Source organism: Triturus cristatus, chromosome 9 (assembly GCF_964204655.1).
Source record: "Triturus cristatus chromosome 9, aTriCri1.1, whole genome shotgun sequence".
Classification (NCBI taxonomy): domain Eukaryota; kingdom Metazoa; phylum Chordata; class Amphibia; order Caudata; family Salamandridae; genus Triturus; species Triturus cristatus.
In genome coordinates, this window is record NC_140592.1 from 949,444,890 (window position 1) to 949,470,509 (window position 25,620).

The 25,620-nt window shown below is 45.9% G+C and overlaps 1 protein-coding gene across 15 annotated transcripts in view; it reads left to right on the forward strand.

Moving 5' to 3' along the window:
* FOXN3 (forkhead box N3) overlaps positions 1 to 25,620 on the forward strand; it is a 653,950-nt gene that overhangs the window by 599,825 nt on the left and 28,505 nt on the right. For all 15 annotated transcript variants that reach the window (XM_085626556.1, XM_085626564.1, XM_085626560.1 and 12 more), the window contains one exon: positions 11,908 to 12,016. In XM_085626556.1, coding sequence (XP_085482682.1) covers positions 11,908 to 12,016 — 109 coding nt within the window. The remainder of the gene's footprint in view (positions 1 to 11,907; positions 12,017 to 25,620) is intronic.

Below are 25,620 nucleotides of genomic sequence, written 5' to 3' on the forward strand. Positions count from 1 at the left end.
TGTGCTTGTTGGCTGCAGGGTATGCTAAATGCTTGGCAGCTGGAGTGCATGCAGTAAGCGTGTCTGCTACAGTGTACAGTTAACGATCACCGCTTACTACATGTCTACGTGATAAAAGAAGAAACCTAACACTCACATAGTTTAAAGCGAAAAATGGCCATTATAATTTAAAGATAACAAATACACAGTTGGTAGTTAGTGAAAAAGATCGTTAAAACATCCAGGATATTTCATCTAGTATTCATAGGAAATACACACCGCTGTCAAAATTGGCACACAAGGTACCTGCTTCCTTATTTCAAGCTCTGTTTGTCAAATTTTGGGATCATAAATTCATAATGCAATGGTGTTTGTCTGGAACAAATCTTGTGTCCCCCAAGGAAGACCCTTTGGGGCACATGCATCAAAGGTTTTTGCGAGCTCAAACGGTGCGATTCGCAAAAATCGGCCGTTTGCGATCGCAAAAGGCCATTTTGCGATGCATGAAAGTGTTAGGGACGCGCAATTTAGGTAATCGCAATTTCTTGTGATTTCCTAAATTGCGATTGCATTTAAGGAATTGCAATTTGCGATTACTGAAATGCAATGCAAGAAGCACCTTGAAATAGCGATTTCGCTATTTGGGGCCGCAAATTACTGAGCAATTAAACTGGCGGTAATTTGCAAAAACGTTGAAAAATGCACTAAAGTGCATTTTTCAAAGTTTCAGGTTACACACACGCATGCCCTTGGAGCAAGTGTGTGCGCAACATGGGTGCACGCCACAATTTCAGGGGTGCAACAGGGAGTCCTTTTGACACCCTTGCACCCTTGAAATTGCATGCGCAATTTGCGAGTACCAATTGGTACTCTCAAATTGCGCATGCAATTTCCCATTCATTCCTATGGGCCTTTAGGCCCATAGGAATGAATGGGAAGCCATTCCTTAATTGCGAGTCGCAATTAAGGAACGTTTAGGAATTGCTATTTTTAAAGCGATTCCTACATGCATAGGCTTTTGCGAGTCCTTGATTGCGATTCCTTAATAATCGCAATTAAGGACTCGGAAAATCATACCTTGATGCATGTGCTCCTTTGTGTCTAAAAGGCAGAATCTCATTTTTGCAAAAGCGCTAGCCTTTAAAAGGTTTTGCACAATACTTTGACTGTAGCTTTAGTGGCAGTGCTTTTGTATAGCCACTTCTCACCAAGCTTCAAATACTCAAAGAACAATATCCAAAGGTTTGGACCCCTGTCCAATAAATGTGATGTTGGGCACCCCACCATCACATTGCAGCTATTTCTGTTTCAGCCCTCAGAAGACAAGCTCAATTTGTGATTCAAGGGAGTTCTTGAAATAGCCGCTTTTTCATGTAGTGCTTTGTAATAGTGTTAACATACTTCTAAGCACTTGCAATTTATTTTCATATACAGGAACTGATCGTGCTTGGAGACAGTGGGGCCGTTTTACAAAGATTTGTCTGTGAGTAAGTGTAGTTTATTCTAGTAGTACCATTGATTTACTCCTAGAATTCAGGCGTAAGCTAGCAGCACTGAAAAAGTGAGCTGCATATAATCAAAACCAAATCTTTGTTAATCGGTCCCATAGTGATTTTCAAAGGCCCAGGTGCTTGGTCAAGTGTGGTCGGCGGCATATCTGGAGCTTATTTCACAGTAAACAATGTAACCACCAGTGTTGTAGGTGGGTCTTGGAATGTAAGATAATATAACAGTTGTGGCGCCGTCTAGGTACTGTTGTGACACCACAGTTGAGTCAAGTTCAATACCGACACTGGAATGGATTTGTCAAGGGTTTGTTTGGAATGTGTTTCAAATGGTGTTGCATTTAGGGAGAAGAGTTCTTGTCCAGATGTTTAGATTTACAAACGAGCAGCTATCTTGTAGTGTGTTTATTCCCGATCTTTTATTGGTCCTTTTCCATTTCTTGAAACCACGCTGAAAAAGGATTCTACGCAGTCAGTGAGACTTAGCTGAATAAGGTGATTGCCTCAAATGAATACAGACTCCATGGTTTCAGATATCCAGCTACGGTCAGTCTGGACACTGAAAGCTCTCTGAGTTTGTCACTTATTAACTTTTGTATATGCTGAATCATTGAGACTCGGAAAGGCAATAGTGAGCTAGCCATTTTAATTGGGACCCTGGTCATCGACATCTGAACTGGCTGTTGGCTGTGTCCCAGTGCCAGCCCTTCAGATTTGGCATTATCAGCTGTTACATAGGAGCTTAAGTGCCTGGTTTTTTTCTTAGCATATTGTAAACACACAAGAATAAAGCAAATCAACTCGAGCACTCGGATGTTTTCTTTCTGAGATGTGCCATTACTGGAGATCCTTGCTCCTTTTTGACCTTATGCTGTGTTCTAGAATGGGGAACCACTTGCTATTCCTAAATATACCAGTGGGAAGAACGTGTTTAAAATACAAAGATCACATCCGCATTTCTGTCCTTGATGCAACATTGTTCTTTGGTTCTTGTGATCATCTACAGACAAACTGTGGTTATACCTGTGCTGCAGATCTTGGCTGTAGATAGTCCACACCAGTATGTTTTAAATAATATCAGGCCAGATTTCGTGCTTGAGTTCTCATCACACACCAATGAGGATGTGGAAGCTGGGCGGTGTTGTGTATTACTTGCGAACTGATCATAGTATTTACGATACTACTGATTAATGAAATATAAAATGAGTGTGCTCTTCTGTTTTATAGTGAGCTGTTTAACTGATGCATTTCATTTTATTGACTCTGAAATCAAGATAAATCTAAATCCTTGTATTGCCAAGTCCTGATTTGGCAGTATAGTGCCATTTATATACCAATAATTTAAAGACAAAATATCACTAATACAGTAATTGTACTTAGTCCCAACGTATTTTTAAGGTACTTCCAGGTATCTGAGGAGGCCCACAGAAGGGCTCTAAAAAAGGAACTGCAGTTGTCAACACCTTGCTTGGAAAACCGTGGCTAATCACTTGAGGTCTTGATGAATTGCTGCATATAAACAATTTATACCTGTTTTGCTCAGTATGCAAGAAAACTCGACTTTAATCTGATGCTTGTGTAATCCATGAAACATGACCAATTTTTGATGATACGGAATATGTAGAGCATTTTTAATTAAGAAGCCAGATGTGTTTAAATGGAAGGTGTATTGATACATATGGTTCCACAGATAATTATATGCATCCTCGAGATTGTTGGGAAAATGTAGCCCCCAGTAGAAGTGAGTCACTGCATTTCATTTTAGGATGCATCTGTTTATTTAATGACGGTGGATTTGCTTGGGGAAAACAGGAGCTGCTGTGATTTGCTTATTTGCTAACAAGTCATTTTAAGGGTTAAATCAATATGCAGTAGGGTTTGGTAGTGATGTTTTCCAGTTGTACTTACCTTGGGGCACCACCAAAACATGCTGGATCTATTAAAACAATGTACCTTCATCATTGTTACGAGTGTGTGTGTGTGTATGTGTATATATATATATATATATATATATGTGTGTGTGTGTGTATATTATATATAGATATATATATATATATATCACATATATATTCACCTTTTAGATATACATATTAAAATATTGAATGTAGAGGAACAGGAATTGACAACGACTCTGGTATGCCTCCGTATTCATATGCTCTTTAATAAATAAGAAATACCACAATTGCTTCTGAACTTGACTCTTTTCTATTTTAATGCATGTATATAGTGCACCCTACAAACAGGGTCTGTAATCTGGATGTTGGACATACTTCCTGCAACAAGTTAGTTAATTGAGACATGTTTGTCCAAAAAACAGTTGCACAGGAATGGTTTATATAATTGGAACTGTACCTCCAATAGTACCTGGATCTGTGGTTCTGTGGCCAGTGCCAGGGGATGTTTTCACCTGCTTACTTTGAACTATCATACATGCCTTGCTATCTGTCTGTCTATCCACACACACATATGAACACACAAATAATACATATATTTATACACACACACAAATAAATCATGGCTTTTGTTTAGATTTGAAATGCAGTCTTTACAAACCTTTGAAATGCAGATCAAGTAGCATTAAATTAAGTTGGCTTACATCTTCAAGCCAGTGGCTCAGTGGCACAAAGGCCTTTATAACTTTCTGTATTACCAATATTATTGTTAATAAGAAATTAACTACAGGTCTGCAGAGGGTGACACCCTAAATCAGCCTCATAACTTGGCGGACACAGAGCTCATTACTGATGTGCTATTCTCTGAGTGCACTTTTTTATTTGTTTGAAGTGGTTGACTCGCGTCTGTGGAGTTTCATATTGTGTTCGGTGAGTTAGAAAATGAGCAAATATGTTCAGGTAATGGAAATCAAAAGGAAATCTGGAACTTCATGAATTATACGTTATTTTTAAATCAAGGTTCCCCTTACATTGTTATTAAAGTCTAGGAAAACGGATCATGCTGGAAAAGCACTCTTTAAGGACAGCGTCAGACACCTAAATGTAGATCTGATTGTTAACAGGAAAGTTTACATGTACAACCATATCCCTATGCAAGTCTACAAAATAATCGCTGTATTTCATAGCACCACCAAGCAGTAACATCTGCGCTGTGACATCCATTGTGACCAGGTAACGTTGTATAGCAGTCACTTATCAGAACCACCCACTTCATCAAAAGTGCAAAACGTAACCGTGGTGTTTTTGTGACTAGCAATGTGGCCCCTCTGTGCACTTTAGTTTTTAGGATTCAATTGACTTTTCTCTTGACCAAAAGTACCCTATGGTTTGCTATTATTTTCCAAATTTCAATAAAAATAATGAAGTTCTTCTGTGTTTTCTGCAGAAAGCAATAGCTTCTCAATTAGCTTGTTTTTCTCCCTGCCTTCCATAGCGTGAATTGAGGGGCACTAGGGCTATTTTGTGTGTCTGGGAGGACCCTCAGAGTGCAGTAAGTTTGCCCTGAGTGTATGTGATGTCTATGTGTAGACTATCATTGTGCTCTGGAGTGCTTAGAGATCCTCCATAAGGTTCAAAGCAAGCATACTTGAACCCCAGCTACGCCCATGCTGATGTGCAGTTCAAAGCAAGCGACTACATAATTGTCAGTTTTCTGCTGGCACCCCTGTTTATCTAATGCTGTGATTGATAGATAACCCATAAAGGCTCTACCCAAATGGCCATGCTAAGTTTTGAAGTTCCTTTACTTGACTTCATAGCAAGACATATAAAAACAGAATTCGACCCCTAAAACTGTCCTCACAAGAGGACCTGTGATAGAACCCGTTTTTTTTTACCTTGTATGTCCTCACCAAATCCTAAAATTCTTCGATTTAGATTAAAGGAGAAATATACACATAATTATATCCTCAGTGCATGTTACTGTAATACTCGGACTGAAGAAATAATATCTTCAATCCACGCACTTGTTGTAATCTGGTTCAGTGCGCCTTCTAACGGCCTCTGACAGATGCAAAGCTGAATTGTGATATCAGCAGCTGCCTCATTTGCATCCTGAGCTGCGGCTGGACTGCCTTTAGAACTTAAAAGAAATGTAAGTTAGTTGTTGGGACAACAAAGAGCTGAGGAGCATTGAAACTATTTTCTGGTAGGTTACAGGGCCTAATCAGTACTTTTTCAGGAAGACGGGTGGACACCAGCTCTGTTCAAGCTTCTCCTGTATGTAGCCTAGTTTGTCTCCCAACCACACTGTGTACCAGAAGCTTCTCAGTTACAACAGCTTACTCTTTGACATAACTATTAATTTGGAAGTCTAAAGTAAACCAGCGGGAAGAGAAAACGTGAATTAGAGCTGTATAAACAATTGTGGAGGCCTCGTCTAGAATAGTTTGTCCGGATTTGAGGATCACATTTTCTAATACCCCAACAGAGTTTACATAAAGTTCAGTGGAGACCTTCCAAGATAGGGCATAAACTGCCTGTCATAGAAGTGAAAGACCGTGCAAGTCCCTTGGAACAGAGTATGGAGATCGCAGAGAAATTGTAGATGTTTAAATATTTCAGGGTATAAATATAATAAAGGTAGGGGAAGCATTTCTACTTTACTTTGGCATTTAGATATAGGTGTCATGCAGTAAATCCTATTGATGTAACATAATAGACCTCACAGTTAGGGTGGATTCCTTGCAGTGTTGACTTTCAGTTGTGTTTAGGAATAGTCTGGGCCTAGGACAAAAATAGAATATACTGCAAAAACAAAAACTGAGGCGGAGACTTACCAGGTTTACAGTGTGGCTGCAGGAAGTGGCGTAAAGAGATCAAACAAGTCAAGCAAACCACAACTGTCAACATTATTCATTTCCTTTTCCTTGTTACCGCATCAGTAACAATTGCCTCGTTCAAAGCTTTGGCCTACAGCATTGCAGATGCAGAGAATTAAACATTAAGACACAAAGTTGATGTAATATTTGAAGTAACCACTAGAGCGGTTTGTGGCTCCTCTCATTGTAGAGATCAGGTAATGATCTACATCAACCACATCAGAGAGACGTCCTTTTATGAACCTGTGGGTGATGCAGAATAAAGCTGCCAGCCTACTTGGGCTGGGGTTTAAGAGACCCCCGCTCGCTCCACCACCGCATCTTTCCATTGGAAAGACACAAGCTAGACACGGGGATCAATAAATGCTAGGTTGGATCTGTGATTTAGAGGAGGCAGGGAAGTGGCCAGGCTAGACGGTCCTTCATGTTCCTTAGTTCATATTGGTTTGCTCATGCCTACACTACCATTCTTGTATCAGGTAAGTGGTTCTTGAGTAAATCATGCAGCTGTTTTGATCTGGATGCCTCCTATAGTGCTTTGTGATAGAGAGGGCTTGATTTGCTAATAGCAGACTGTTTCTTGCTGTCAGTATATTTTACTCAGCACAGTTTCTGACATGTTCATAACTTATGATTGGCCATTTATGTCATCGTGTTCAACATTCTACGTTTTCAGGCTTTTTCCATGCCACTCAGCCCAAAGTGGATTTTGGTTCGCACTGAATTTGTGTATTTTTTACTACTGAAGCTCACGGTTTTATTCTTTACCTTGGCCTCACCTATCAATCGCTGCTGTTATTGTTATTTGGTGCTCATTGCGTTTCATGGTGAATCCAGCAAATGCTTCCTAATGCGAAGTGTCCTTCCATCAGCTATGCATAATGCAGAGACCAATGGCCGGACCAAGAAACTGTTTGCAATGACTTTTCGTCCCACAGACTGGAAAGCAAGTCTAATGAAACGAGGTGGTGCTGTCTATGATCCCAATCTGATAGAGACTACTAGCCGCAGATTCCTTCACGTAGAATTATCTCCAGGTGTGAGACTGGATCCGGAAACTTTTTGCCACAGCATCCCTGCGCGCCGGGGCGACCTCACACGACTCTGCCCAGGCGCCGTCCGCGTACGTGACGTCAGCGAGGTCACATAAGACCCGCACCGGCGCGCTCAGGTCAGTTTTTTCCTTTTCCGCATGCAACGCGGATCCGATCCTTGCTACAGGCCTGTTAGGCCTCTTTTTTCTTCCATTTTTTAGTGGAACAGTGTGAGAATGCCTTCGGGCTTTAAGACTTGAATGTATTGTGGGCATCTTATGTCGGCGACGGACCCTCACCTCATTTGTATGTGGTGTTTGGGAGAGGATCACGGCACCACAGACTGTGCGCAGTGCCAACAGTTGAAGCCGAAGTCGCGGCGGGAGCGCTGGATGAAACTTCTCTCAGCGCGTCTCTCCAGGTCGACGTCCTCCCCTCGGGCTGCTTCGACGGACGGCTTCAGACTCTGCAGTGGTCGTCGTCCTCGCCTTTCTCCGATGTCTCGTGAGCGTCGCTCCCCTATGGGTAGGTGTCGCAGTTTGTCCCCGGGGGCTGGTTTCCGGCCTCCCGGGGGCGTGGACTCCCCGCGGGTGATGCTGCCCCGCGTGTCGTCCTATCCACCGTTTCCCAGTGTTGGGGCGTCGAGAGTCCAAATGGAGACATACGCGGCGGCTTTGCAGGCCTCGCTGGTGTCTCCTCCTTCTTCCCCTCCTGGGGCGTCGGCAGATCCCTCGCTCTGCGCAGGGCCCTCTGCGGCGCGGACGTGTTCGTATCCGGGCTTGGAGGATGTGGTACTGTTTGGGTGCGGCTCCTCTGGGGCACCTCCTTCAGGCCACGGCGTCTCTGCCTTGCCACAAACTCCCGCGGGGGTCCCTGTGGTGTCGCAGGAGGTCGCCGGGGATCGGGTCGCATCCCGAGCCCCTCTCGGTCCTTTGACAGGGTGGTCCTGTCTAAGACGGAGGTGATGCCGCTACGGCGCCGGCAGCAGCTGGACCATGCGGAGCTGCGGAGATCGGTGGAACCTCCGCGTCCCGCTCCGGGTCGAGGCCGAGGGGAGACCCCTCATCCCCCTCTGGGCCCCTCTCGTCCCTCCACACAGGTGGCTGCCTCGTCGGAGGGCGAGTCGGATGTTGAATCGTCCCTGGCACCGCCGCATGGGTTGCCAAGCGATCTTCGCCTCATTCTGGGCCGTGGCTGCCGGAGGGCTTCGTGCCACTCCCAGGCCCGTCTCGATCCCCCGCGCAGATGGCTGCCTCGGCGGGGGTCGGGTCGGCGCGGCTCCAGCCCTACTCCAGTCTCCACTCCGGTCCCCGGTGCGGGGTGACTTGGAGGTCCCTTGTCCGGCGACGCCGGCTGGTGCCGACGTCCTGCCTCAGGCAGCGGATTCTACGGCTCTGTGCAGGGGTCGTACTGCGGATTCGTCTTCAGACGCTCCTCCTTCTCCGGAGGCATGCATATTGGTGTTGTCCTCCCCGGAGACTGGTCGCCGTGTGGTGTCTTTTTCACCGGCATCGAAGGGCGGCTCCCCGCCCTTCCTGGGGCAGAGGTGTTCGTCGGAAGAGCGGCAGTTCCCTCATTCTTCTGCCCCTTCTGACTTCCAGGTCTGGCCCTTGCCCGCTTCGCTTGGCCACAGGGACGGCCGCCTTAGTTTGCAGCCGTCGCCCACTGAGGAGCTGATTTCTCCACCGCGGGGCCCTACAGAGGCGGGTGCGGCCTTTGCTCACGTGGTGTCCACGGCTGTGGGCATCCTGCGCATGGATGATCCAGTGGCTTACTTTCCGGCAGACCATCTATTGGAGGTCCTCCACCAGGGCTCTGGTGGGAGGGAAATCTTACTTCCCTTTGAAGGTTTTCTCCTTTCTTCCTTGACGGGGGCTTGGAGGCGTCCTGCCTCAGGGGACCCGGTGCCTCAGCATCTTCTGCACCGGCACCTCCCGGCGCCGCGTGACACGGCGTGTCTTTCCCGTCACCCCTCAGCCGCCAGCCCCCTTTTGCGGACTGCTTTTCCCTCCCTGCCGCCGCTGTTGGCTCCGCCGTCCCGAGAGGCCCACTGGCTGGACTCTTGGGGATGCAACATATTCGCCTTGACTAGCACGGCCCTGCGGGCCCTTAACACATTGTGTGTACTGGCTAGGGCCTCCTCCTGTTTGTGGGACTCGGCGGAGTCTCTGGGATCTGCAGCATCCCAGGAGTCTGGCCTGGTGGACTTGCGGCATCATGCGTTGGATGGCCTGGAGCTTGCGGCGTTTATTCTCCGCTCCGCTCTGGACATCTCGGAGGTGATGGGCCGGGCCATGGCTTCCTCTATCGCTCTCCGTCACCATGCTTGGCTTCGGGACGGAGTATTCCCTGGGAATATTCAGGAGCGACTCATCGACCTTCCGTTTGATGGCAGCCTGTTGTTCCATTCCCTGGCCGCCATCCAAAGGCTCTTGGCAGGGCTCCGTCCTCCTCCTCCGCCTTATCCTCCTCCGTCCCCTCCTCAGTGACTTCTGAGTTGGGTTGATTCTGGGCCTTCTTAGGCCAGCTGTTCTGACTGTGCAGTGTGTTTTCTAGCCGTTTGTGTCCTTCCTTGGGACTTTGGCATTCTTGGCTGCTGGACTGCTCTTGTGTTGATTGTGTGTGGTTCTGCAGGAGTTGTTGCGCAGACTTGGCCCTGAGATTGGGCCTTCTGCTTTGCTTGGGCTGCTTGTCAAGCCTTCAGCGGGGGTGTTTTTTTCCCCGTGGCTCTTTTGTTTTTTCCTCTGCTGCGGAAGTTCTTCAAAAGAGGGTTCCCATATCTTGGGACTTACGTACCCTATGTGGGGTAGTAGTAGCTGTCATATGGCTTGCGCACTGCTAGAGGGTTCTGGTCGCCTTCAGGTGCCTGTTCTCCATGGCGTTTAGGTAGGTTGCTTTTGCTTCCTAAGGTCGTGTGCGCGGCCACTCGTAGTGGTGGCCCGGGCATCTCCTCCTCTCCCTGCTCCTGTCCTGATATCTGGGATGACCCTGTGTCTCCCTTGCCGGGCGTCGCCTACTCAGCCTTCCTGGGGCCTCGGGCTGTTCTTCTTGCTTCTGGCTTTGACTGCCGGCGCTGTTATGGCTGGCAGGCTGCTCTCCATCTGGAGTGGGTTCGCCTTCTTTTCCCTAGTTTCCTTGGGTCCTCTAGGCTTCTTCCTCTTTTTCTTCCGCTTTTCCTGTCTTGGCATTGGGCGGAAGCTATGTTGCCTTGTGGGGGAGTGGGGTGCTTCGGCCTCTCAGTCCTTGCCCCTGGTTCCTCTGCTGTGAGTGTACGAGCCTCTTCAGCCTTCTTTCCCTCCTACATCCCCTTGGGGTTGGTGGGGTCCTGCTTGTGGGGGTTCCCTTGGCCTGCCAGGGGCGTGGTTCCTCCTGGTCCACAGCTCTGGTTCCCTGTAGGGCTCTCTGTTCTGCATTGGCTGGTGGGGTCCTTTCGCAGACCCTCCTTCCCAGGGGGTATTGCTAGGGTATCTATTCTACGTGAAGGAATCTGATAGAGACTACTAGCCGCAGATGTACGAGTTACTTACCTTCGGTAACGATGTATCTGGTAGAGATGATTCTAGATGCAGATTCCTTCACGGCCCGCCCTTCCTCCCATATTGTGCGAGGACCCTTGGGTTGGTCTTCGGTACTCGCCTCCCTGTGGGGGACTGTGTCTCCTGTGAGTGCCCTCCTTGTTCTTGACGGGTGGGTCCATCTGGGGGCGATTCATTCCTCCTTTGGTCCTTTGGAGGATGGGGTTCCGGTGCTCCAGTGCCCTGCTGCTCTGGCTACTCCAGGTTTGGGGGGGGATTGCTTTCTATCCCTCTCCTCCCTCCCCTCCCTCCCTTCCTTCCATTGCTATCCTCTGAGTAAGGGTCACCTGGCCTTGTCTTGCCCTTGTCCCTTGTGGGTGGTTGCCCTCTAGGTTGGGGTGGCTTGGAGGTTTGTTGTCCCTGTCTGTCTTGGGACTGGTCCCATTCCTTGCTCAGGATGAGGGGGTGGGCTTCCTACATGTGCCATGACTTTTACGACTGTTATTGCCTCCGGGGCACATGGATGGGAGATTGTCTATGTGCGGGCAGGGTGACTGCACAGGTTTCTGCTTCTTCTTCTTTCTTCTTTTCCTGCCCTTGGGTTCTGCGGTGTTGGCACTATCCTGGTGGTGTTGTTAGTCACTGTTTCTTTCCAATTTTTTCTGCTCTTTGCACACTGTTTCCATGCTCCGACGGTTTTTTTATCTGGTGGTTCCGCGTTGTGGTGCAGAAAAGTTCTCCGAAGAAAACTGACGTGGGCGCGCCGGGCGGGTCTTATGTGACCTCGCTGACGTCACATACGCGGACGACGCCTGGGCGGAGTCGCGTGATGTTGTACCACCCCCGGCGCGCAGGGATGCTGTGGCAAAAAGTTTTCAGATCCAGTCTCAGGCCTGGGGATAATTCTACTTGAAGGAATCTGCGGCTAGAATAGTCTCTACCAGATACATCGTTACCGAAGGTAAGTAACTCGTACATTCGGTCTCTCAGTCCAAAGTTTAGTCTGAACTTCAGCTCTAAAACAAACAAAAAAGAGCAGCATGGGGACATCATGGTGGCTGAACTTATGGTGTTTTTGCTTCTCTCCTCTGTTTCTGCAGTACCGCCTGGTGTCATACAAAATGGGGCCCATGGACTCAGCAGAGGTGTGCTCGATGAAGTGAGGCCGGTGCAAATCAACCCCATTGGAAGCGTGACTGCTGGAATAAGGTGAGGCGTGCATGACACCATTAGGACCTTGACCCAGTTGATATGTTCCTGTAGCACTTGTGGTAGCTTTACAAGCTGGACAAGGGAAGTTCATTTGAACAATTATGTTCTGTATTAATAATCTTTTTGCATAGTGTGCTATGCAGTGCTATGCAGCTTTAGGGTGCTTTCGGGGACGAAGCATAGCACCTACAGGTAAGAAGCGACTACAACATGGAATATGGGCAGGTGTAGTTGAATGTTTTTTTTCAGAACTGAGATGGTCGTCCGTCCTTCATAATTCCATATCCAATGTATTTTAAAGAGCTGAGGCCTTTTAAGCGTGCTAATTACCTACATATCTTAGTCTATAGAAACTCTATAACTCACCCTAGAGACATGAGGCTCTGCCATCAGCCAGCAGTTTCAGATGCTCGGGCGGCTTACAGTTAGGCATGTTATAAAATAAGTTTGAAAAGCAGTAGACTGTAGAATAGTGAGCCACTGCTGGGAGTGCAGGGCAAGTTGCAAGGGATCATCACTTGGGGTCAGTCTTTCTATAAGCGTGAGCAATGTTTTTTTTTTTGCAGGTGATTGTTTTAGATCCCCTAGTGATCTCGTGTTTTTTAAAACTATGCCAAATCAGCGAATGGTCTGCAATAAGATTGAGGTGTGGATTGATATTTCATACAAGAATTTGACGATGGTCAATTCATTTGGTTAGATTTTGTTGTCAGTATTTTATGTATTAGTTGCTAACAAGGCTCTAAACCTGTCTTACTACCATAGAGACGATGGCTAGCTCACGTTTTGGTGAGTGTGCTTGAGCGCAGGCTCAGAATATTCAGTTTAAATCCATTCAAACTACTTTTAACCTAGACATTCATGAAATAAATCTGATACATTAGGAGTTATTCTAACGTTGCTGTAAATTAAAGCAGAGTTGAACTTCAACGATTAATGATTCTACAAAAAGGGCAAGAGAGCACCCCTGGAGCACATCCACATAAGTTTTTGATTTAATGTAGGAAGTCTATGACCTTCCGTGTTGGTATCTTCCTGACAGGAAGGAACAAAAGCACTGTGACATCATGCCCGAGATGCGTTTCATTCAGACTTGAGGTGTGAGAACAAGAGTGAAAAGCTACCTGCTGTATTTCTGTCCCACGCCAGAAGATACTGTTGAATCACTGGTGACATTTTGGACAACCCAGCAAATGTGCCATTGGGAGACTGTCCTTTTTGCACCTCTGTTTGTTTCACAGAAGAAATGCTCAGTTTTTCATATTGAGCGTTGAATTAGTCTACCCAGGAAAAAAGCGAGTAAGCACAAAATAGATTATTTTCGAAGAATTCTTGCCCTTTTCCAGGAGCATGCCAGTCTTGAATGTGGAGCAAGTGGTACTGAATAGACACTCTTGGAAGCGCTTGTATAAAGGTAGGGTACTAGGCCACTCCAAAGGAATACTTTGATTGTTGCAGGGAAGAGAAACTACACCACAAAGTGACAAGTAGGCAGTTGTGTTAGCACTATGCTAAATCTACAGAGTTGGTTCTACAAATGTATGAGTGACTGAGCTGACGAGGCTAATATCTATGTCTAGGGCTGAAGCCCCATGATGAAAAATATATAAAACCCTTATAGTGGCTCAGCTGGTACAGCTGCAACGAGAACTGAGCACGCACAACAGGAGCACTATCAAGTGGAGGTAACTCTAGCAGGTCCAACAGCTACAGTATGGCATAGAAATACAGACACCAGCACAATGAACAAGCAAGAAGCATAGTCGGAAAGAAAGAACCCAGATGAACATTACAAAGAGAAGCCAAGCTCTAAAGGGTACTCAAGTAGCAAACTGCATGGAACTGGGGCAGAAGGTGTAAGCCATTGAGATTTGAGGGAACCTGCAACAAATGCAAAGGCACCTTACATTATTCTAGGAAGCAAGAGATTTTTTAAGGAATGTACGTGGAATTAGGAGGCGTTGCTGATGATAAACCAAGGCATCGACTGCTGAGTTTTCAAAAATTCGAAAGCTCGCACCTTCCTGCACCAGGAACTGAGAACGCAGAAGCTGACTTCACAAAACCCTTGGAATATGCATTGGCCGAGAATCACATAATTTCAGTGGCCCGGCTTAAGGGGTTCAGCTGGAACAGAAGATAGAGTTTTCAAACTACTGCAGGTCTACTTGTCTTCATTCGTTACAGCAGTGCGACATGCAATTGACTGACTCTAAGAAATGCTTTTAACACTGGCCCAGCTCCCATATTGAGCCAATAGAGAGCTCAAGTGCTCCCAGCCTAGAGACCAGGTCTCTCCTACTCTGGTCTGATTGGGTGCTATTTTTAGTCTGTCTTTGGATTTTATTTGGGAGGAGATTTTTGCCACTGCAATGCATTGTGAGAGCTGTAGTTTGTGCTGTAAATTCGCAGCATTAGGAAGGTTGCAGAGTAGAAGTTGTAGCTTTATTGTTAGCAGCACGTCCTTGGAATGTGCTTTGTGGGCTTTGCATTGTAGTTTCAGGGTTACAACCCCTGGATGGTTGATAAGAGCAAATTCCCTATCTTGGTCTTTGATTAGACCGGAACGTTTTGCAAGATGGCATATTTCATTGCAAAATATTCAGTAATGGTCGGTGGTGGCTGGTCTTAATTAGAAGTGGTGAGGCAACGTGGGAGGAAATAACAATGAATGAATAAATAAAAGAGTACTTAGCTGCCGCTGCGGCCGTCACCTCGGTGCTCCAGTCCCAACTTGCGATTCCTTGCATAGACTCCCATACTCCAATCCAGATGCTGCTCTTATGCTGGTAATGCTATTTACCAGCGTGAGAGCAGTGCCATGATTGGCCTGAGCAGGTTGATTTGACGCTCCCTCAGGCACAGGGTTCTTGTTCAATTTCTCCACCTGGCAGTGTAACACAGCTGGGATGGAGAAATGTAAGTGCGCATGTCAGTTTGGCTGTTCTAAAACAGCTGGCCAAACAGACTGGCTCTGGCTTCCTATAGTAAAATGGTTTTTTATCATTTTATTTTTCATGTTTGCCTCTGCTTCCTCTCAGCAGTTGGGCGACGCTCCTCCACCATAACGGAGAAGCTGCCACGGGTATCAGTGCAGCCAAAAGTTGGAAATAATAGACTGTGGTCCCGGGTCGTCTAGGAGACTAGAACAGTGCATTATGGGAGATTTACACCTTTTGACTTGTGTATATTAACTGACTACTGATAAATGCTTATTGCCCTGACGTAGGAGAACTGAACGTTCACAATCCACAATCTGGTGGTAAATGAAGGGCCAGACTGCGGATAATGACAGCAATGATTGTCATTGCCACCCCCCTCCCCCCCCCTTCTGTTTCTGCGCTATGGGATGGGGTGTGGGCAAGTGCTACTGAGAATAAGATTGCTTCAAAAGCCTATGTATTCACCTTCCTTTCTTATTTACAAAAGACTAGCCTATTGCCTGATAATTCAGCTTTTGTTTGCTTTTTGCCATTCCCATCTTTGTCACATAAAACCTTACCGATATGCGCTTATGTAAACAGTGAACATTGCTATGCATCAGTTATTTCTGCACAGAATATTGTATCCTTGCAGTCCACTTGAAGTCTGCATTTTGCGGGTTTTCTCGTTTGAGATTAGCTTGCTTTTGATACGTGTTGTCTTTATACCCTGTCCTTTACTGACCTGTCCCTAGGCAGTCTGGCTTAATAGTATTTCAGAATGATATTGAGTTTAATAAATATTATGATAAACTGGATGCTTTAGCCAGGGGCAAAGCAAAAACAGTCGAGTGTGGAAATTTTAATTCCCTTGTGACTTGGGTCTTGCGCAGGGTATTGCTCACACAGTAGACTGAAGTGTTTAACTTGAAAGAATAGGTTTGTTCCCTCCAATATTGCACAATTTCCAATCAGTTGGTTACTTATTGAATAATAAACGGCTTGTATAGTCCTGACTATTCTAGACTAAACATATTGTAGCTGTTATCAATACAATTGAACAAAGATAACAGTTTTTATTGTCATATTCAATATTAGTTAGTCCAGCAGAAACTGTCATCTTGCTACCAGATGGCATCTGCCAATTATTCCGCGATTTTAACTAAAATGTCTCTCTTGAAACCAAGCAGTCCGAGTCTGGTAACACCTGGTGGTGGAAATGGAAACTGCTTTTTAAGCAGATAATCCTCAATGACTTCTGGACTTGTTTCTAGGACATCCTATACTTACCAGCTTCCTCTGTGGTAAGGCCTTTGATTAATCAGTGTGTGGTAAAAATCATCATCCCTCGCTCCAATTGCTTAACCTGACTGCCACACACACATGCAGCGAAAGGTCTCCTGCATGTTGCACATCCACTTAAGTTTGTCTTTTCTTCCTCATTATCGATACAAGAACCTTAACAGTGGAGTCTTCTTCAGACCACGTAGAGGGTTCTTCCGCCTACTTCTTTGTACAGTCCACACTCTTTTTGCTGTTTAGTCTTTTTAAACTGTTCATTCCTTGTTTCTTTCATTCTTTGGTAATGCATCAGTTCACAACGTTACAATTAGGATTAAAAACATGGTTCTGTAGCACGTAGAATTAAGCCGAAGCTAACCTTCACAAATTCTGCCTTATCTGCCAGGGCTGTTGCAGTGTAATGAATTCCTGTCTTTCGTGTCTGAAGAATGCCCCAAATATCTTGAAACTGCACCATCTGGAAATGTGATTCAAATGTAAAGCAGCCATCTCACAAGAGATGCATGACGTTATACTGTAATGTGTATCAGAAGCAGGCAAGAGCGACCAGGTGCTGGGCATGATACTATGTTGCATAAGACCTTTGCAGTATCTATATCAATTTTGTGTGCACCATTTGTAGGCCTTATGCAGGTTGTTTTGGATCTGAAACACTAGTGTCCAATGATTATGGGTTTGAAAACATCAGTTCACCAGCATGGTCGTTTCTGGTAAATTATGTGCCGCAGTAAAATGTAGGGTCCTCAGCTATAGGCTCTAAAAACAGTGGTGTTGATTAGACGACTGCCAAACCTTGCCACTGTGACCATGATGCACACAGTAACACCATGGCCCTTTTCTGTGTCAGAAAGCAAGGCGCTGTATAGGCCCCACAGCTCCCTCGGCTCACAGTGAAGTTATGGTAGTAGACCATTTCCCAGGACTATCTTCTGCAATATGAGGGTACTTAAACAGAAGGCAGACATGCTGTGGAGACATCTAAACTTACACAATATACATAAGAGCTCATCCAGGCAATCCTCAATGACTGATGGACATGTTTCTAGGACATCCTATACTTACCAGCTTCCTTTGTGGTAAGGCCTTATAGCAGTGTGTGTTGAAAGTCATTGTCCCCCCCTCCACTAGCTTAACCTGCCTACCTGGATCCCGGATTCACCTACCTAGGCCTCCCTTCTGATAACAGCTGCTTGGAAACCCACCACCCGTAACCAGTACAAAACCCAGTAGGTGAGATTCAACGACTGCCCAAGAACAATACTCTACAGACATGCTAGTCTGTCTCCAGACCCAGTTGTGTATGTGGCATTGGAAGCATGAAAGCTCGAGACAGCAGCCATTAGAGCCTACAGAAACGTGTCTGTGGAACCCTTTTCCATCTACAAAGGTGCCATCAAGGGGCAACTGACTTGCTCTGTCAAACCTGGTGCACACATCTTTTAAATACAAAACTAATTTAATGAAAAACTATATTCATGGTTGCCATTACAATAGCTAGACAAGTACGCACACTGCACTGAGACACAGTGGTACACTGAAGTCCCCCGATTCATCTCAAAGTTGTTGACTGAGTTTCACGTATGTAATGATATTTATCCCCCAGATTTTTATTTTACACCACTAAGGTCATGCCACACAGCATTGATGTTGGGCACATTCTCACCATTATCTGGACGGATCCAGTGATTTGCATCTTTCTGACCAGATTTTTGATCACATGGTGGGATAGAGTCAGAAAGAGGATTTAAACCTCACTGCCAATTTCCATACTTTCTGTGTGCCCCCATGCCGAATCCATATAGGGGAAATCCCTTACTTTTAAAATCTGGGCACATTCCACCAGGCCACCTACGGGCAGCACTGGCACTCTCAAGGCTTGTTCCAGAAAGAAGGAAATCAGCACGATTACAAGTGTCACTACATGCCCCTGTTGAAATCACTATGCACTCAGTGCTTCATCCTAAGTCAAAGAGCAGTTGAACCAAAATGTCTGTCAAAACTATTTTCTTGAGTCATTGGCTAGTGGATGCTGCCTTTCTTCTCTTCCTCCCTTTTTCTCTTCTTTTGACGCAGCGTCTACTCACAAACAGAGGATAGGAGAGAGCCAGTATGTAGAATAGAATTACCTTAGTTACCCATTCTCTACATTCTCCTATTCTCGAAACCCTCCCAACTAATGCTTAATTTGTAAATGAATGAGTGCCGATGCACAGAGCTGGTGTATGTAATTAAATATCGGTCTGCTGAATACCAAAGATGTGTAGTCTTCAATTCAATTTTGCTCTCTTTAATCTACTACCAGGCATCCCTCACCCTTTATCTTGCTCTTGTAGGTTCCTGCTTTCTCCCCTTGTAACCGTTTCCCGTATTTCTTCATCTTTCCGCTTTGTGTACTTTTCCCTCTCTTCCTATGGTAAATGTCTGATGCGGAAAAATAAGCGCTAGTCCCTAAAGTAAGGGCTAGTGGGATCCACCAGCTGAAATTAGGCACCACCTACCAGCCGCGGCTCATGCAGGTAAGAGCGGTCGGGCCCGGTGGGGGCAGATTTCGACAGACAATGACGAGGGAAAATGAATTATTAGTTTAATTTACCCTCATCATCGCCTTTGAAATCCACGCTCTTATCTGCAAAGGCCGCGGCTGCCACATACCCTCTGTGTCATCCGTCAAGTACTTACGACCAGTTGTCACAGTTTTAAAGAGTCAGTTGACATGGGTGTTTGAGGTCAAATTGATCCTTATACATTACATAATAAATATCCAAAGCGCACAAGAATTGATTATATTTAAGCTTAAATTGAAAGTAAAATTACCATATGGCCGTGGAGTTCTTTATAGGAGCAATCCTAATACAAGCAAACATTTTACAAGCTATTAATTGTAGTCTACTGTTGAACGATTAATTGGTTTTCTTAGTTAATATTAACACAAGAAAAATGAAAAACAGAAAATTTACTCCAGAATATTAATCCCTAGGAACCCGCCCGATTCTCAGAAAAGTTAGAAATGTACTCTTTTACTTACAGTTTGAGTTAATTTGGAACTTTTTGGGAATTCACAGAGATGTCCAGAAGTACTCTTAGAAAGCTGTGGCAATTACAGTTTTCCAGGAGTAGTCCTGGAGTAATATTGTGAATTCTAGGTTAATCCCATACGAATGCATGTTTGCATGCATAAATGTAGCAGATGTATATTTACGCATATATGAATGTGCTGCCCAAGTGCAGTTGCACTTGCTAAATGTTTTAAATCTCTGCAGGAAGAATCTTTTTCCCCATGCGCTAACTCTTTCCTCTACTGCTCTACCAGATTTTGGAGGTGCCCCTAGCCCAGTGTGACCAAAGGTAGGGGTTTCATCCCACCAGTCGCTGGACTGATTTTCCAGCAGTATCGTGGGTGTGATTGTGGTTGCCAATAGTTTCTGAACCAACCTACAAAGACCGTGCGCTCTGGAACGCCCACAAATGAGCCCTCGGAGCAGATTTGCTCACATGTAATGTTACACAACAATGGTGTTTTATTACTAGTGACTAAATGTGTTTATTAACGTAAATCCACACTTTGTGAGTAGGAAATGTGGCTTTACATATAGCCATTTAGTCTCACACTCCAGGCTAACAAATACAGAATAATTGATGCCACTGTCCTTGCAATGGAATCACAATGAGTTACCTCACAAGCTTCTAATCCTTTCCCACTCTTTGTTCACCTTTTTTTTAGGGTCGGGCCTGTGAAAGCACATGCGTCTCACTTGTGAGGCACTATTGTTTGCAAAAAGGGCTTGGAAGGCGCCCTTTGCTTACCATTTGTTGGCTTGCGTGGCACTCTTCTTTACAGCCTCGCAGTTCGTCAAGGCAGGTCTAACATAATTTCCGTTCATCTCAGTGGAGCAGGGATCAAGCACTGATTGATTCAACTTAATCAGTGCCCATCCTCCACTCCAGACGTGATTGAGGTAGTGCGCTGCAAATTGAAGGCGTGTGACAGGCAAAAACTTGCCCAGCAGGACAAACAAAATTGCAAAGATTTATTTTCTATAGTTAACTTTCTTTTATTTTGCCAAGTCTTCTTTTCTCACTACCACACTCCTGGGCTCCCAACCAACTACACTCCAATCTGCTCCACTCCAATCCAAAACAATCTGCCCCACTCCAAACCAAAACAATTTGCCTACTCCAATCCAAACAATCTACCTCACTGTAATCCAAAACATTCTGCTCCACTCCAATTTAAAATATTCTGCCCCACTCCAATCCAAAACAATCTAAGTCACTCAATCCAAAACAATCTCCCCCACTCCAATCCAAAATAGGGCGCCCCCTTCGAATCCGCGCCCCCTTCGAATCCGCGCCCCTCGAATCCGCGCCCCTCGAATCCGCCCCCCTCGAATCCGCCCCCCTCGAATCCGCCCCCCTCCAATCCGCCCCACTCCAATCCGCCCCACTCCAATCCGCCCCACTCCAATCCGCCCCACTCCAATCCGCCCCACTCCAATCCGCCCCACTCCAATCTGCCCCACTCCAATCCAAATAAATGTGCCCCACTCCAATCCAAAACAGTTTGCCCGACTACAATCCTCCCCTCTACAATCAAAACATACTGCCCACTCCAATGTGCCCCACTACAATCCATCCCATTCAATCTAAAACAATCTGCCCCACTCCAATCCAACTCACCCCAGTCCACCCACTCCATCCCAATTCAACCCACCAAACTCAACCCCACCCCACACCAATATAATCCGCGCCAATCCAATCTACCCCACTTAAAAATCCAGTCCACTTCACCCCAATCCACCCTGATCCCTCTTCAATCCACCCCACTCTATTCCAGTCCACCCCACTCTAATCCAGTCCACCTCACTCCAATCCAAAACATTCTGCCCCACTTCAATCCAAAACAATCTGCCCCACTCAATCCAAAACAATCCGCCCCACTCCAATCTGCCTTACTACGATCTTCCCACTTCAGTCCAAAACAATCTACCCCATTCCAATGCCCAACTGCAATCAAAAGCAATCCACCCATTCCAATCCACCCTCCTCCAGTCCAATCCACCCTCCTCCAGTCCATCCCACCCCAATCTAGTCCGATCCAGTCCACCCCATTCCGATCCAGTCCACCCCACTCCGATCCAGTCCACCCCACTCCGATCCAGTCCACCCCACTCCGATCCAGTCCACCCCACTCCGATCCAGTCCACCCCACTCCGATCCAGTCCACCCCACTGCAATCCAGTTCACCCCACTGCAATCCACCCCACTCCAGTCCACCCCACCACAATCCACCCCAATCCAGTCCACCTCAATCCAATCCACCTCACCCCAATCCAGTTCACCCCACTCCAGTTCCCCCCACTCAAGCCAATCCACCTCACTCCACCCCACGACAATCCAATTCACCACACTCCAATTCACCCCACTCTAATCCACCCAACTCCATTCCACCCGAGTCAATTTCACCCCACTCCAGTCTACCCCAATCCACTCCACCTCATTTCAATTTACCCCTCTCCAATCTAATCAACCGTATCCAATCCACCCCACTCCAGTGTGCTGCAGTCCACCCCACTCTACTACAGTCCACCCTATTGTAGCTCAATCCAATCCATCTCACCTCAGTTCAGTCCACCCCATTCAACCCAATCCATCCAGCTCACTCCAATCCACCCACTCCAATACAATCCAACCCACTTCAATCCAATCCAGGCCACTCTAATTTTCTCCAGTCCAATCCACCCCCTCCACTCTAATTCACCCATCTCCAAACCACCCTACTCTAATCCAATCCACCCCACCCCAAAGCAATCTAATCCACCCTACTCCAATCCAATTCATCCCTTCCCCCTTTCAATCCCTCCCAATCCGATCCACCACACTCAATCCTACTCACTCTACCCCAGTCCAATCCACCCCAGTCTACCTCAATACAATCCACCGCACTACCTCAACCCACTCCACCCTATTCCACCCCACTACAGCCTATGACACTGCACTCTAAGGCACTCTACGGCACTGCCTGCCACTGAGCGACTGACCTCAACTCCACTCTACTGAACTCTACAACACTTTACTCCAACAAATCCAGTCTACGACACTCTACTTCCCCAAATTCACTCCAGGACACTCCACACCAGTAACATTTAGCCATGCTGAGCAGCAGCCACACTGGTATACAACATAGCAAAACCATATTACCAAAGTCAATAGGTCTTGTATAGGCAAGATTGATTGGCTTTGCCAATATTTGTTTTACAAGCCTTAACTTTGTACTGCTCAGATTACCTTGCATGAACCAAACCCCCTGACCTACTCAGTTGTGCCTGTTTGAAAATTGGTATTTGCATTTTTGTAAAATGTATGCCAGAGAAGGCCAGAATCCACAAGTTATCCTACTGTATCTGAAGGTGAAGGCCAACCTCCTGGCCCATACATAAATCCTCTGGTGGTCCAAGGTAGAAGAGGTTCTGTGTACTTAACATCACACCTTTCTTATACCCAAAAAACCAAAGTGCCAAGTTTCCTTTTTCTGCTCAAATGCAAAGTAAATGTAGAAATGAATTACTCCAGTATTGGAAGTTTCATAGATTCACATGCTTGAATCCTTTCCTGTCGTCGAGATGGGAGTCCCCAGTACCTTATAAAAGCAATGTAATGATAGGTATAGACTAGAAAAGTCCTAGGCCCCTAGGTTTAATAACATATCATAGTCATTTTAAAAAAGAGACCAAACTTAAGTCTTAACCAGTAAGGTTGTATTATATTCAGGTCCTGTTGTACCGGTGGCAAAAAAAGGCTTCTCTTTGATGACCCTCAACAGGACTGTATTTATTGCCTGTACCCTTCACATAAAGCAAAGGAATGGAAGGTATGTCGTACCTATTCCACAAAAACTCTTAAGGGTCGTGAAGGCAGGCTGCTGTTAAGGCTTCAAAAGCTAAAACCCAGAAAGGAGGCTGAATCAGATAGTGATAGTGAGGAGGCTTCATCTTCATCCTCAAGAAAATCACTTTAAAGAGGTAGAGAGCTTCTCTTTTTCACTCCTCTCTGGAACCATCTAAAAAGTATTCAAAAACCTCCTCTCAGGGTTCTCACAGAGAATGCAGGCCTTCCAAATCACCTCATCATGGTGAGACCTCCTCAAAACAAAAAGAGAAAAAAACATAATCTTTCCCTTAAAAACAACTTCTAAATCAAAGTCTGAGCCTCCCAGATCTTCACCTCCTCTGGTGACCCACACTTTCAAAAAGCCATCCTTTATTCCGTCGACGGAAAAATCGTCAATGAGTGTGATGCCGTCAATGGAAAAAATCATCAGTGATGCCATAGTCAACGAAGACCACTACTTCGTCTACAGTCATGTCTCCACTTTCTCCATGGCCTCATCTTTCTTCGATGACCTCCTCGTCTAGGTCTCAAGTTCCAGTTTCGTCCGTGATAAGGATCATCCTTACCTTTCCCGTTAATCCCGTCGTCAGCAAAGTCACCGTCATCAACAAGGTCACCACCGTCGACGAAGTCACCACCGTCGACGAAGTCACCAACGCCGACTAAGTCACCGCCATCAACAATCTTACTACCGTCAACGAAGAAATCACGGTCTACTGCTTCCTCAATTACGATCCCGTCATTGACCTTGTCGACGGCACCGTCGACGACGGAAAAATCTGAAAAGCAGGGCAAATCCAAGCAAATCACCTCTGCGCCTACTTAACCCACTAAAGTATCACAATTTCTTTTCAGAGTTTTATATAGTGTGATCATGACCCAAAGGTATTGGAGCGCTTTACATGAGCACCAGTTGCATTACAGACAGACACATTCATTTTGTTAGGCACGGAAAGATTAAGTGATTTGCCCAGAATCGCAGGATGTTGAGCGTCTCTTGTCGAGGCTCAAACCCGGTTCCCAGTTTCGAGGTCAACTGCTCTAGCCATTATGCTACATCCTCTGCCAGCCTACCTTTTAGATGAGGAGGACTCTGAGGATGGTCTCTTTGGAGTGTGTCACAGCCCATCAGGGTTACAAACCCGAGGATGACGAAGAGGAGTACTATGAGCAAGCCTGTTACGCCCGCCAACACAATGTCATTACCAGTACCAAGAAGACATTTGTTCTTTACCATCATCATTAGTCTCTGACCTACAGTTCATGTTGTCGAACTATAGAAGGTGTTTCCCTCCATTATTGCTTACCACTAAATTTAACACCACAGGCTCTACCATCTCAACTTGGGTCTCCTCCTCCATGGCAGGCCTCACTTACAGTTCCACTACAAGATCCCACGTCCGCAGAGGCTGATGGGGAAGAGGGTGAACTCTAAGACATGCATGCTGAATGGGACAACTATATGATACTAGCCCCATCATCTCCAATGCAGCGACTAGCTGACTTGCCTCCAGAAGATAGAGGAGGATTCCATAACCTTCTTGAGAGGGCTGCGATTTGATTTACCAATTCCCACAAAGCAAACTAACTGTTTTTATATACAACTTTAAGGAGCCCTTTCGCAAGACCATCATGGCGATGCCTCTCATTGACCATGTCTGGTAAGAGGGCATAAAGGTAATGAAGACTCCAGCTTCCATGGCAGCAGTGTTACCAAGCCTTGATAAAAAAAAATACAAGGCCCCTGAAGATGCTCCGATATGTTTTACTTGACACCCTAATCCAGATTCAGTTGTCACTCAGACGGCCCTGCACCGTTCCAAGAACCATTCAGTGCCTATCTTAGCGCCTCCAGAGAGGGAGGGTAGGCGCCTCGACAACATTGGGAATCATTGTTCTTCAAGCACCAACAGTGAGGGTGCCCAACTCTAGCGTTCTTAGGGAGTTATGACTGCCAAATGTGGTTGAATATAGCTCCGTACCTCGATCAGCTACTCGAAGACACTAAGGCTGAGTCTAAAAAAGTGTTGCATGACATTGAGCCCACATCCTCTGAAATAAGATCCACCATGGACATTGCCATTACAGGCTTTCGCCAGTTAGCAGGTGCTGCAGTGCTCAGGTGTTAAGGCTGTCGTAAAGCTACCTCTTTCCAACCGGAGGTTCAGAACAAAATCCTAGACCTCCCTTATGACGGGGAAGCCCTCTTTAGAAAACATGTGGATGAGGCCCTCCAAGCTATCACTTACACAGCTAAGTAGTTGGGGACAATATAATATGCCTTACGCCAGTATTGGAATCTTTCATAGATTCACATGCTTGAATCACTCCCCGTTTGTAAAAAAAGGACTAAAACTTAGAACCAGCCAATCGATAGACACCACCCTGTAGAACCTTCCTGAAAGAAGTTCCAGTACCTCAGATTTTCTACTGCACGTTGTGTTAGGGGAGTCTTCACTGAGCTCTGCTCAGTTTTTTTTCTCTTTCTAC